General features: G+C 71.5%; 1 protein-coding gene across 1 annotated transcript in view; it reads left to right on the top strand.

The window, feature by feature from the left end:
- The first annotated feature begins 75 nt into the window (after positions 1 to 75).
- The window catches only part of HDAC5 (histone deacetylase 5), a 20,385-nt gene continuing 7,544 nt past the window's right edge, over positions 76 to 12,916 (top strand). The window contains 23 exon segments of the mRNA XM_039564642.1: positions 76 to 112; positions 1,478 to 1,590; positions 4,002 to 4,076; positions 5,567 to 5,769; positions 6,192 to 6,324; positions 6,468 to 6,582; positions 6,669 to 6,732; positions 6,734 to 6,791; positions 6,886 to 7,020; positions 7,696 to 7,802; positions 7,961 to 8,086; positions 8,417 to 8,648; positions 8,792 to 8,845; positions 8,848 to 8,978; positions 9,340 to 9,432; positions 9,434 to 9,613; positions 9,909 to 10,059; positions 10,521 to 10,654; positions 10,732 to 10,852; positions 11,234 to 11,283; positions 11,352 to 11,459; positions 11,596 to 11,651; positions 11,728 to 11,815. Coding sequence (XP_039420576.1) covers positions 1,569 to 1,590; positions 4,002 to 4,076; positions 5,567 to 5,769; positions 6,192 to 6,324; positions 6,468 to 6,582; positions 6,669 to 6,732; positions 6,734 to 6,791; positions 6,886 to 7,020; positions 7,696 to 7,802; positions 7,961 to 8,086; positions 8,417 to 8,648; positions 8,792 to 8,845; positions 8,848 to 8,978; positions 9,340 to 9,432; positions 9,434 to 9,613; positions 9,909 to 10,059; positions 10,521 to 10,654; positions 10,732 to 10,852; positions 11,234 to 11,283; positions 11,352 to 11,459; positions 11,596 to 11,651; positions 11,728 to 11,815 — 2,436 coding nt within the window. The 5' untranslated portion in view covers positions 76 to 112; positions 1,478 to 1,568.

Genomic DNA, 12,916 nt, shown 5'->3' with positions numbered 1-12,916 from the left:
GAGTGACGTCACCGAATGTTGTTGTCGGGGCGGGCGGGGCCGCGCGGCGAAGATGGAGGAGGAGGCGGGGGGGCGGCGGGGCGCGCGCCGGGCGGCACCGGGGGGACCCCAGGTACGGGGGGACCCGGGGGGCGCCGGGGCCGCGGGATCGGGGCGGGGGCCCGCGGCGGGGGGCGGATCTGCGGTGTCGGGGTCTCCCGTGCGGGCCCGGGGGGCTCCGTGCAGTGGCGGGGGGGCTGCAGTTCCGGAGGTCCGGTGCGGTTTGGGGCGGGGGGCTTCGTGCCGTGAGGGTGGGTTTCAGTGCGGGGCCGTTGTGCGGTTGGGGGGCGCGGGCTGAGGGGCTTTGCGCCGTGCGGAGCGGGGGGGGCCCGCAGTGGGGGACCCCTGTGCGGGTTTGGGGGGGGGGGCTGCAATGGGGGGACCCCCATGCGGGTTGGGGGCTGCAGTGGGGGCCCAGAGCGGCTCGCGGGAGGGGTTGCAATAAGGACCCCCGTGTGGTTTGGGGGGGCTGCAGTGGGGGCCCAGTGCGGGTCGGGGGGGGCTGCAGTGGGGGTCCCGGTGCGGGGGCTGCAAGAGGGGACCCCGGTGCGGATCGGGGGATCTTGTGCATTCCGGGGTCCCGGTGCGGCTCGAGGGGGGAGAGCCCGTGCAATGGGGGGGCCCTGCAGTGTGGAGGGGCCCTGTGCAGCTCGGGGGAGCCCTGCAATTTCGGGGATCCCGGTGCGGCTGGGGGGTCCCGGTGCGCTTCGGCGGGGCCCTGCAATGAGCGGTCCCGGTGCGGGTCGGGGGGGGGCCCGGTGCGGTTCGGGGGGCTCGGTGCGGGTCGGGGTCCCCGTGCGCTGGGCTTTGCACGGTGCAGCGGGGGGGTCCCTGCGCTGGGGGGGCCCCCAGGGTCGGGGTTCCTGCAGTGTCGGGGGCCCGTGCGCCGGCTCGGCGGCGGCTCCGCAGCGCGGCCCGTCCGCGGGCGGGGGGCGGGGGGGCCCGCTGCACCGCGCCGGGCTCGGCGCTGCCGGCAGCGCGAGTGCCGTGTCCCCCCCGTGGGGTCCGTCCCGCCGCGTGGCCCTCAGGGGCGGCACCCCCAGACCCCCATCTCGGGGCGATGCCTCGGTTCGGGGGGGTTGCAGCGCCGGGGACCTCGCGGGGGGATCAGCGCGTGTCCCCCCTCCGTCCTTAGGGGGGTCCCATCCGTGTCCCTGTGGGGTGGCGCGGCCGGGGGGTCCTTCCCCGCCATCCCCCCGGGCTCCCGCTCTGCAGCCCCCCCCTTTTTCTGCGGAGCTTTGTGTAACGGTGCCGAGCCCCCCAGGTCCCTTCTGGGGGTGCCCACAGGCCCCCCATCCCGGGGGGCAGCGGAGGGGAGTGGGGCCCCATCCTGCCTCGGGTGGATGCTCGGGGGGCTCAGTGCGGGCTCCAACCCCCCGTCTGATGCTGGGGGAGATTTTGGGGGTCCCGGGGTGCTGACGGGCGCTTGGTCCCGCAGGGCTCCCGGGCGGCGCGGGCACAGCCCCGGTGCCCGGCCGGCGCTGACGGACACGCGCCTCTCCGAGCCCCCCCGGCATCCGCCGGCCACCATGGACCCCCAGAGCGACACAGGTGAGACCCGGGACCCCGGGCCGGGGGGCTGCACCCCGCTGGGCACCGCACCGAGTACCGGCCACCCGCCCCTCTGCACACGCGGGTCGCAGCCGTGTCCCCCGTTCCTGCTGTGGCCCTGGAGCCCCTCACTGTGGCAGCCACCAGGTGTTGGGGTACTGGGGGCCACGGCAATGTTCTACCCAGCACGGCACATCCGTGCCAGACGGGGGCACCCGGACACCGGGGGGGTGCCCGGGCACCGGCAGGCACCGGAGCCGTGCCACCACCCCCTCCCCCGATTATCCCAGCCCGTGCCACCGCCCCTTTCGGCATTCCCAGACCCCCGGCATCCTCCCGCTGAGAGGGGACACTGAGGCACAGCTCCCGTCACCGTCGTGGCACGGCTCACACGTGGCTCTTTATGCCACCGGGGGCGGGTCCCCGCGGCCCCCTGGGGTCCCCGCGGTGCCACGCGTGGGGACAGCCGTGGTGACCGCGAGGGCCGTGCCCGCGCTGTCCCAGCTCCCGCTGGCTCCCCGGCAGAGCCGCCCTGTAATTATCCCGGTGGGAACTCCGGCGACATCTGGACGCGCTCATCCCCCCCCCCCCCAAGGGGACACGCGGCAGCGGCGACACCCGCGGCCTCTGGAGGGGAAACTGAGGCCCGGGGCGGTGGCGGAGCCCCGTGTCCCGCTGGAGGGACTCGCCGCCGGTTGGGGACGGGGGTGTGTGTCCCCTCTGTCCCCAACCCCCCCCCCCGAGCCGCCCGCCGGTATTTTTGGAGCGGCCGCAGGGCTGGAGCGTCGCCCGGCCGTGCCTGGCACGGGGCTGGCACGCGGCGCGGTGGCACGGGGACACGGCGGCGCAGGGACACGGCCTGGCCGCCTCCGCCGTCCCTGGGGCGCTTTTCTTGGGGTCCCCTCCCGGCTTTGGGTCTGTCTGGGGGGGCGTGGGGGCCCCTCGGGGGTGCTGTGACCCTCTGGCTGCTGTGATGAGTTGGGCAGGTCTCAGCTGGGCCGGGGCCATCGGGGATGTGGCAGAGGCCACCCCTGCACTCCGCGGTCCCCAATCAACCCCTGGGGGCTCTGTGACCCCCAGGGCTGCTCAGTCGCAGCCTTTTCCCAGGCTCATCTCAGAGCCGGGGGGTCCCGTGGGTGCCGGTTCCATCCCGGTACCGTCCCGGGCACAGCCCCCTCGCTTCCCTCCTGGAGTTCCTGGGGGTCCCCCGCCATCCCCCCCCCCCATCTCCTTGAGGATCCCCTCAACCCCCAGATGTGCCACCACCTCTGGAGGGGGCTCCACGGGCCGGGTCACCCCTCTGCCCTGCCGTGGGAGCCAGGAAAGGAGTCTGGGAGCTGGAATGGGGGTCCGACCACCAGGAAGGGGGTCCGGGAGCCAGGAGGGCCCATTCCCGCGGCCTCCTGCCCGCTGGCAGCACCAGAAATAGCCGGGCTGACGTCAAGCCCCAAAGCACCCCGGGGGGGGCAGCGGGGGGGGCGCGGGGTGTCCCAGAAATATCCCGGCTATTAAAAGTCTCGGCTTGGGATTAACGCGTGGTAAATAAACGTGGCGGTGCCGGGGGGGTTACGCACGGCCGGGGCAGCGGGGCCGGGGCGCCAGGGGGTCCCCGTAACTGGGGGGAGGTCCCCAAGCCCAAAAAGGGGGGTTCCACACCTCAGCTCATTGTCACCCCCCCGGCTTGGCCCTGCAGAGCCCCTTGGGGCTGATCCGGTGGGGAATGTGCTGAGTTGGCATGTGTGCCCCCCCCAGCCCCTCTTGGGGTGGTCTTGTTGGGGGAGTCAGGGGGTCTTGAGTGGGGCAGGGGATTCGTCTGCCTTCATCTTCCCGAAGTGCGGGTTAATCCCCCTCGGCACATCCCAGGTTTTGTTCCCGGCAGCGCTGATGCGGATTAACGTCCCTGGCAATTAGGGGGATGTGGGGGGGTGGGATGGAGGTGGGGGGGGTCGTGCGGACCCCAGGCCCCCCACAGCCTCCCCAAGCTAGGGCAGCCCGTGTCCTCCAGCCCCCGGGGCAGCTCAGGGGTGCAGCTGGGTGTCGGGGGGGGGGACACACAGCACATCCCCTCCCGGGATCTGTTGTGGCCCCCCGGCACAATTCCCTATTTATAGCCGGCTCCTCCCGTGCGCCGGCTATTTCCAGGCGCCGGAGAGAATAGCCTGGATGGGGGGGGGGGCATGAAGGGGGCGTGGGTGAGCCCTTCAGCCCTGCCCTGCCTTGAATGGGGGGGGCTGCATTTGCTCCCATCACCCCAAAAACCAGGGATGCTCCATGACCCCCAATCAGCATCTCCGCATCCCCACCTGCTGAGGGGGGATTTGGGGAGCTGAGGTTGGGTTTGGGGGTGCACGTGGCCCCCAGCCCCCTGCAGTTCCCAGCCCGTTCAGGGGGTCACGGGTGTCTCTCCGCAGAGGGGGGGTCCGGCCGTGAGCCCCCGCTGGAGCTCCTGCCCCGTGTCCCGCTGCACGCTTCCCTGCCCGCCCCAGGTGAGTGGGGGCCGGCCCCCCGTGCCCCCAAAACCCGGTGACACCGCCCCAAACCCGGTGACATCCCCCCAAGTTTGCAGGGGTGTGCAAGGGGGGAGCTGCTGAACACGAGTGTGTTCAGGTGTGTAAGAGGAAGAGCCCCCCCCCTTGCACAAATGCGTGTGCAAGGCCGAGTGTGCAAGGCCGGGTGCCCCGGCCCTGGGGGGTGGCCCCATGGCGGATCCCCGGCCCCTCCCGTGTCCCCATTCCATGGGACACCCCCATTGTGCCCGCGGGGACCTCTCGGTTTGGGCAGCGAGGGGTTAAACAGCCCCTGTCCCGCACGAGGGGGCCGCAGGGTGGTGGCCCCAGCCCAGAGCCGGCCCAAAGCCACCACTGACCCCAAAGTGCCGGGTTGGCACCTCCGGGGGCTATTTTTAGCCCCCCCAAGGGCTGGGTGCTGACACCCCCCCCATTGCACCCCAACACCCACCGGGGTCCTTTGGTTACCCCCGGACTCGGGCTGGCAGGTTTGGGGGGCTTTGTGTACCCCCAAATACCCCCGGGAGAGCCAAACCCTCCGGGGCTGAACTGGGGGGGGGGGGGGGGGGCGAGCGAGGGGGGCTGGGTGCGCCCCTCTCGCGTGTCAAGGGGCGGCTGGCAGGGACTGGGGCTGGTTGGGATATGGGGGTGCTGTTTCTCTTGGGGGGCTGATTGGCGCTGGGGGGGGGGGGCTGGCGAGGGGCACTGGCGGGTTTGGGGGGGCTGGCTGTCCTTGGGGGGCGGGGGTGCCCCACCTCCGCGCACGGTGACGTCCGTGGGTCCGTGCGGGGACACGTCAGTGCCCGACGCGGCCGCGCCAGGTGGAGGGGGCTGGGGCTGGGGGGGCTCATTAACATGCACCGCGTGCCCCCCGCCCCCGCCTTCCTGTTTGCGTGGGGACAGTGACAGGCCCCCGCCCCCGCTCCTGCGTCCCCTGTCCTTTGCCGATGGGGGGGAGAGGGGGGTCTGTGCCCCCCGGGGGTTGCTGGGGGGGGATTTTGGGGAGGGGGGTGTCGGTGTTGTCCCCCCTGCAGCGCTCTGGGTTGCTCGGTGTGTGTTGCAGATGGAAGGGTTTGGATTGGGGCCGCCCCGTATTTGTTGTGGAGGGGGGGGGGGGTGACAGAGGTGGGGGTTGATCCAGGGGGTTGGAGCTGGGGGGAGACCCCCGAGGGCTTCCCGGGAGGGGCTGATCCTTGTCCCCCCCCAGCAGCCCCTGAACTGCTCAAAGAACCCCCAGCTCCCCCCCCAAACCGGCACTGACTCCCCCCCATCCTTGGAACACCCCCAAAGCGCCCCTTAACCGAGGTCCCCCCCCCATCACCCCTGGGACACCCCCAAACCACTCTCAGCTCCCCCCCCCCCCCATCCCTGGACCACCCCAGAACTGCCGCTGAAACAACTCCCAGCCACCTCCACCATTCCCGAGACACCCCAGTCCCTTTTCCCCCCTGACCCGGCGTGTCCGGCAGGGCCGGAGGGGCCGGAGGGGCCGGGGCCGGAGGCGGGGGTGGACGCGGGGCTGGCGGCGGCGCGGGAGCGGCAGCTGCAGCGGGAGCTGGTGGCCCTGAAGCAGCAGCAGCAGCTCCAGAAGCAGCTGCTCTTCGCCGAGTTCCAGAAGCAGCACGAGCACCTCACCCGCCAGCACCAGGTCCAGCTGCAGAAGCACCTCAAGGTGTGTGGGGCAGGTTGGGGGTGATGGGGGTCTGGGGTGTCGTGGGTCTGGGGGTTACAGAGCGCTTGGGGGTGGTACTGGGGATGATGGGGCTGTGGGGTGTCACCAGTCTGGGGGGATGGAGATTTTGGGGGGTATTGGGGATGATGGAGCTGCTGGGGGAGGAATATTGGGGTTGATGGAGCCGTTTGGGGGGATACTGGGAGTGATGGAGCCATTGGGGGGCCGGAGCTGTGGGGCAGCGCTGGTCAGGGCTGATGGAGCTCTCGGAGGACATTTGGGGTGCCAGGGCCAGGGGCCACCCTGTTCCTCGGGGCGCTGGGGCTGGGGGTGTCACCCGGGGCGCTGGGCAGGTGAGGAGGAGGGGGGGGCCGTGCCGTGCCGTGCCGCGGGGGTCCCATCCCGGTGCCCCCGCCCCGCAGCAGCAGCAGGAGGCCCTGGCCGCCCGCCGGCAGCAGGAGCTGGAGCAGCAGCGGCAGCGGGAGCGGCAGGAGCTGGAGCAGCAGCGCCTGGAGCAGCTCCAGAGCCTGCGCCCCAAGGACCGGGGCCGTGACAGTGAGTGGGGGCACGGGGGGCCTGGGGACAGTGGGGTCCGGGGTGGGGCGTGGGGCTGTGGGGTGGGGGGAATGGTGGGACTGGGGGATCTGGGGGTTTCTGTGGGGCTGTGGGGGGTGCTGACCCCCACCCCGTGCCCCCAGGTGCCATTGCCAGCACGGAGGTGAAGCTGAAGCTCCAGGAGTTCCTGCTCAGCAAGACGAAGGAGCCGGGCCCTGGCCCCCCCAACCATTCCCTCCCCCAGCACCCCAAATGTTGGTAGGTGCCCCCCAGGACCCCCCCAAAGCCCCGTGGGGGTGACCCAGTTGTTCCTAGCGGGGTCTCTGCCACCTTCGCCCCCCCAGGGCTCACCACACCTCGTTGGACCAGAGTTCCCCCCCCAGACTGGCAGCCCGGGGACCCCCCATCCTACAAGCTCCCCCTCCTCGGCACCTACGACGGCCGGGATGATTTCCCGCTCCGGAAAAACCGGTGGGTGCGGGTGCGGGTGGGGGGGCGGGGGGCGTGACACACCCGCAGGGGGTGACGGTGACACGTTTGGGGTGACACGCTTGGGGTCCCCAGCCTCGGAGCCCAACCTGAAGGTGCGGTCGCGGCTGAAGCAGAAGGTGGCGGAGCGGAGGAGCAGCCCCCTCCTGCGGCGCCGCGACGGCTCCGTGCTCAGCGCCTTCCGCAAGCGCCACGTCGAGATCACCGGTGCGTCGGGGACACGCCTGGGGACACGGGCTGGGCTCGTGGGTGGGACACGCTGCCCGCCTCGGTGTCCCCAAGACGCCGGCTGGTTCCTCGGAGCCCCCGTGGTCTCTCGTGGCTGCTGGGGCTGGTGTGGCACACGCGTGTGCGTGGGGTGGGGGGTCAGTGCCTGTGCCCATGTGTGACACGTGGTGTCCCCATCCCTGCGTGTGACACCCCGTGTCCCTGTGCCCGTGTGTGACACCCCGTGTCCCTGTGCCCGTGTGTGACATGCAGTGTCCCTGTGCCCATGTGTGACACGCAGTGTCCCCATCCCTGTGTGTGACACCCCGTGTCCCTGTGCCCGTGTGTGACACCCCATGTCCCCATGCCCGTGTGTGACACGCAGTGTCCCTGTGCCCGTGTGTGACACCCCATGTCCCCGTACCCGTGTGTGACATCCCATGTCCCCATGCCCGTGTGTGACACCCCGTGTCCCTGTGCCCGTGTGTGACACGCAGTGTCCCCATGCCCGTGTGTGACACGCGGTGTCCCCATGCCCGTGTGTGACACCCCGTGTCCCTGTGCCCGTGTGTGACACGCAGTGTCCCTGTGCCCGTGTGTGACACCCCATGTCCCCATGCCCGTGTGTGACACCCCGTGTCCCCGTGCCCGTGTGTGACACCCCATGTCCCGCAGTGTCGTCGGTTTGCAGCAGCGCCCCCGGGTCGGGGCCCAGCTCCCCCAACAGCTCCCACGGTGCCCACAACGGCCTGGCCGCCTCTGTCCCCAACATCCACAGTGAGGTACAGCCGGGCCGGGGACAGGGGACAGGGGCAGGGACACGTGTGTGCAGGGGGCCTGTGAGCGTGTTGATGGTGTGACCCGTCCCCACACATGTCCATGGCGTGTCACGTCCCCGCACGTGTGCTGATGCCGTGTTTGCCGTGTGGTGCCACAGCAGCTCCTGCCCCAGCCCCGCGCCCTGGCCCTGGACGGGGCCCAGCTCAGCCTCTACACGTCCCCGTCGCTGCCCAACCTGTCCCTGGGGCTGCAGGCCACTGTCACCGTCACCAGCGCCCACCTCCCCGTGAGTGCGGGGCACGGGGACCCTGTCGCGGGTGGCACTGGGATTTGACACCCCATGGCAGGGACACGGGAACCCCACGGGGGGTGGCATGGGGACCTGGAACTCCACAGAGGGAATGTGAGGACCCCCTGGGGGCACGGGGACATGGGGACCCCATGGTGGGCAGCCCTGGGACGTGGAACCCCATGGAAGGGGTATGGGGATACAGTGCGGGATGCCATGGGCACCTGGCACCCTACAGCGGGGATGTGGGGACCCCACAGGGGTGGCACAGGCACCTGGCACCCCTGGGGCAACGTGGGGACCCCCAGTGCCACCCCTGTCCCGCAGGCGTCCCCCAAGCTGTCGCCGCAGGCGGAGGGCGAGCGGCCGGGGGTGCCCCCGGGGGTGTCCCCGCTGCGCCCCGGGGCCGCCCTCACCGGGAAGTTCCTGAGCACATCCTCGATCCCGGGGTGCCTGCTGGGGGTGGCCCTGGACGGAGACGCCCCGGCCGGGCCCCCGTCGCTGCTGCAGCACGTGCTGCTGCTGGAGCAGGCGCGGCAGCAGAGCACCCTCATTGCTGGTGAGACCCCGGGACCCCAGCCCTGCCCCAGTTCTCCCCCGTCCTTCCCCAGTTCCCCCCACTTACAGCCCCCCACCCTCCCTCCCAGCCGCACTGGGGGGCTCGGGGGCCGTGGGGAGCCCCGCTGACCCCGTGTCCCGCAGTGCCCCTGCACGGGCAGTCCCCGCTGGTGACGGGGGAGCGCGGGGGGGTCCCCGTGGGAACAAACTGCCGCGACACCGGCCCCTGAGCCGCACCCAGTCGTCCCCGCTGCCCCAGAGCCCCCAGGCCCTGCCCCACGGCCCCCTCCAGCACCACTTCCTCGACAAGCAGCAGGTCCAGCTGGGCAAGGTGGGCCGGGGGCACGGGGGGAGCATGGAGCTGGCACTGGGTGGGCATAGGGGGCGTGTGGGGTGGGAATGGGGCACGGGGCGTAAGCAGAGCTGGGGGTGTCGGGTAGCTGTGGGGCACCACTAACCCCCAAAATACAGCAGAGGGGGCGTTGCAAGCAGGGGAAACTGAGGCAGGAGAGGGGAAACTGGGGAAGGACTGGGCAAAGGTCTGTGGGGTGGCTGGGACATGGGATAGGTGTGGGGTGGGTACTGGGTGGCTGTGGGATGGGCGTGGGGTGACTGTGGGGCACGGGGTGGGTACAGGGGGGCCATGGGGCAGACACGGGGCATGGGGGGTCACTTTACCCCCGTGCCCCCAGCTGCTCCCCAAGGGGGGGGAGCTGGCCCGGCAGCCCCCCACCCACCCCGAGGAGACAGAGGAGGAGCTGACGGAGCAGCAATCGCCCCCCCCGGGTGAGAGGGGCCCCCCGGGCCCCCCTCGGCCCCCCCCTCGCCCTCGTGTCCCCAGAGCCCGGGGACCCCCCAGAGCAGCCGCAGGACCCCGAGGGCTGCCAGGAGCCGGGTGACAGCGGGGACGAGGCCGAGGCCACCGGGGACCCCGACGTCACCGAGCTGGGGGTCACCTACAAGCAGGTGAGACTTTGGGGGGCCCCAACCCCCCCCAGCTCCCTCAGTCCCCCCCAAACTCCAGCACGAGCCCCCCCTGCCCCCTGCTCTCCTCCCAGCCGTGTTGTGTCCCCCCCCCATTTCTGGGGGCCTGGCCCCCCCCGCGCTGCCGCAGCGATGACTCGGAAGGGTCGGTGACTCATCCCCCCCTCTGTCCCCTGTCCCCGCCACCCCCGCGCTGTGACCCCCCTGTTCCCTGCCGTGACTCATCCCCCCCTCGCCCCCCCCGGGCCGTGGGGCTGACGGGGTGGGGTCCCCCCAGGTGTACCCCGAGGCGCCGCTGCAGCTCTTCCCCGCGCCCCCCCTGGGGGTCCTGGCTCTGCCCCACCCCGCCCTCGCCCGAACCCAATCGTCCCCTGCCAGCGTCAAACCCCCCCCGCCCGAGGGGCCCCCCAAGCACCTCTTCACCACAGGTACGGCGCTGGGGGGGCTGGGGGGGCTGTGCTGCAGGGTGCTCTGGCACTTGGGGGGGTCGGGGGGTCCCTGTCCCATGGGGTTCTGCGTCCCTCAGGGTGACATGGGGGGCTCGTGTCCCATGGGAAACCCCAGGGATGCCCGTGTCCCCCCGCGAGTGTCCCATTGCTTGGTGGGGTTGTTGGTGTCCCTCTCCCATAGGATTCCCTTCTTCCCTGGGGTTCCCAATCCCTTGGGGTGCCCAGGGGTCCCCCTGTTCCCTAGGTTCCCCCTGTCCCCTGGGGTTCCCAATCCCTTGGGGTGCCTGGTGTCCCCCAGTCCCACGGACTCCCTGTGTCCCCTGGGGTTCCCAACACCTCGGGGTGCCCAGGGGTCCCCATATGCCATGGGATGCCCCTTTCTCCCGGGGCTGCCCCTCCCCGGGGGTGTCCCGGTGGCAGTGCCAGCCGTGCTGTTCCAGGCGTGGTGTACGACACGTTCATGCTGAAGCACCAGTGCACCTGTGGGAACACCACCATCCACCCCGAGCACGCCGGGCGCATCCAGAGCATCTGGTCCCGGCTGCAGGAGACGGGGCTGCTCGGGAAGTGCGAGGTGAGGGGGTCCCCGCGTCCCGGGGGGGCCGGGGTGGCGCGGGGAGCCCGGGGGGCTCAGCCTGTGCCCGTCCCCAGCGGATCCGGGGCAGGAAGGCGACGCTGGAGGAGATCCAGACGGTGCACTCGGAGCACCACGCGCTGCTCTACGGCACCAGCCCCCTGAACCGCCAGAAGCTGGACAGCAAGAAGCTGCTGGGTGGGTGCTGGGGGGCCCCGATGCCTGGGACCCCCCTTTGGAGCTGACCCTGTTCTTTGTGATCCCTCTGTCCCCTGCGGGTCCGCACCCCCTTGGGTGTCCAGCAGAGTCCATGTCCCATGGGGGGTCCCAATCCTTGGGGTGCCCAGGGGTCCCATGGGATCCCTCTATCCCCTGGAGTTTCCCCATCCCTTGGAGTTCCCCCTGTCCCGCGGGCTCCTCATCCCCTGGCGCTCCCAATCCTTTGGGGTGCCCAAGGGTGCCCTTGTCCCATGGGATTCCCCTGTTCCCCGGGGTTCCCAATCCTTTGGGGTGCCCAGAGGTCCCCTTATCCCACGGGACCCCTGTGTCCGCTTGTCCCCATCACCCTTGACCCCGCAGGTCCCATCACGCCGAAGACGTACACGGTGCTGCCATGCGGGGGCATCGGGGTGAGTCTGGGGGCACGGGGGGTGTCCCCGGGGTGGCCGTGCCCCGCTGACCCCCAGTGCCCCCGCAGGTGGACAGTGACACGGTGTGGAACGAGCTGCACTCGTCCAGCGCGGTGCGCACGGCCGTGGGCTGCCTGCTCGAGCTGGCCTTCAAGGTGGCCGCGGGTGAGGTCAAGGTGAGCGCGTGTCACTGTCACTCTGCCCCCCCTGCCCGTGTCCCCCTGTCCCACTCGTGTCCCGATGCCACACGTGTCCCTCTGCGTCCCATCCGTGCCCCTCTGTGTCCCACCCGTGTCCCTCTCTGTCCCCCAGAATGGCTTCGCCGTCATCCGCCCCCCAGGCCACCACGCCGAGGAGTCCACGGCCATGTGAGTACAGGGACAGGGCCGGGACCCCCGCCCAGGGCCACCCCCTCCACCAATGTCCCCTGTCCCTTGTCCCCAGGGGCTTCTGCTTCTTCAACTCGGTGGCCATCTCGGCCAAGCTGCTGCAGCAGCGGCTCAGCGTGGGCAGGATCCTCATCGTGGACTGGGTAAGGGGGGACGGGGGGGCCTCACAGGCCTTGGGGACCCCGTGGGTGGGCGTGGGGGGGTCCCTGATGTCACGGGTGGCCCCCCAGGACATCCACCACGGGAACGGGACCCAGCAGGCCTTTTACAGCGACCCCCACGTGCTCTACATCTCCCTGCACCGCTACGATGATGGCAACTTCTTCCCGGGCAGCGGGGGCCCCCGAGGAGGTACCGGGGGAATTTGGGGGGGTGGGGGTTTCCCCGTGCCCCCCCCGGCCCTGGCTGTGGCACGGGGGGGTCACCTGTGGCTGTGCCCAGGTGGGCAGCGGGCTGGGCGTGGGCTACAACATCAACATCGCCTGGACCGGCGGCGTGGACCCCCCGATCGGGGACGTGGAGTACCTGACAGCCTTCAGGTGGGGGGGCCGGACCCTCGGGGGTCCGGGCTCGGGGGGAGTCGCTGTGTCCTGGGGGGAGGGTCCTCATGGCATTGAGGGGGGCTTGGTGGGAATTCCGGGGTCCTGGGGAGGGTTCCTGAGCCCTTGGGGGGCTCTGTCCCAGGGAGGGGTCCCAGTGTGCTGGGGGAAGGGTCTCTGTGCAGCAGGGGGGTCCCTGCACCAGCAGCTCCTCTGGATCCTGGGGGGGTCCCTGCAGCCCTTGGGGGGTCCCTGCTCCTGGGGGGCTCCCCATGTCCTGAGGGGTGTCCCTGTATCCTGGTGGTTCCCTACCCCCTGGGAAGGGTCCCTGCCCTCTTGGGGGGCTCCCCCAGCCCTGGGGGGGTCCCGAGCCGCCGCTGCCCCCAGGACGGTGGTGATGCCCATCGCCAACGAGTTCTCCCCGGACGTGGTGCTGGTCTCCGCCGGCTTCGACGCCGTCGAGGGCCACCTGTCCCCGCTTGGTGGCTACTCTGTCACCGCCAAGTGTGAGTGGGGTCCGGGGCTGTCCCGGGGAGGGGACCCCGGCCCCGGCCGCCCCTCACCCTGTCCCCGGTGCCCCCCAGGTTTCGGGCACCTGACGAAGCAGCTGATGATGCTGGCGGGGGGCCGGGTGGTGCTGGCGCTGGAGGGGGGCACGACCTGACGGCCATCTGCGACGCCTCCGAGGCCTGCGTCACCGCCCTG

This window comes from Corvus cornix, chromosome 23, assembly GCF_000738735.6.
Source record: "Corvus cornix cornix isolate S_Up_H32 chromosome 23, ASM73873v5, whole genome shotgun sequence".
NCBI classification, from domain to species: Eukaryota; Metazoa; Chordata; class Aves; order Passeriformes; family Corvidae; genus Corvus; species Corvus cornix.
The sequence above is the reverse complement of the archived record's forward strand: the minus strand, read 5'-3'. Positions and strand labels throughout refer to the sequence as shown.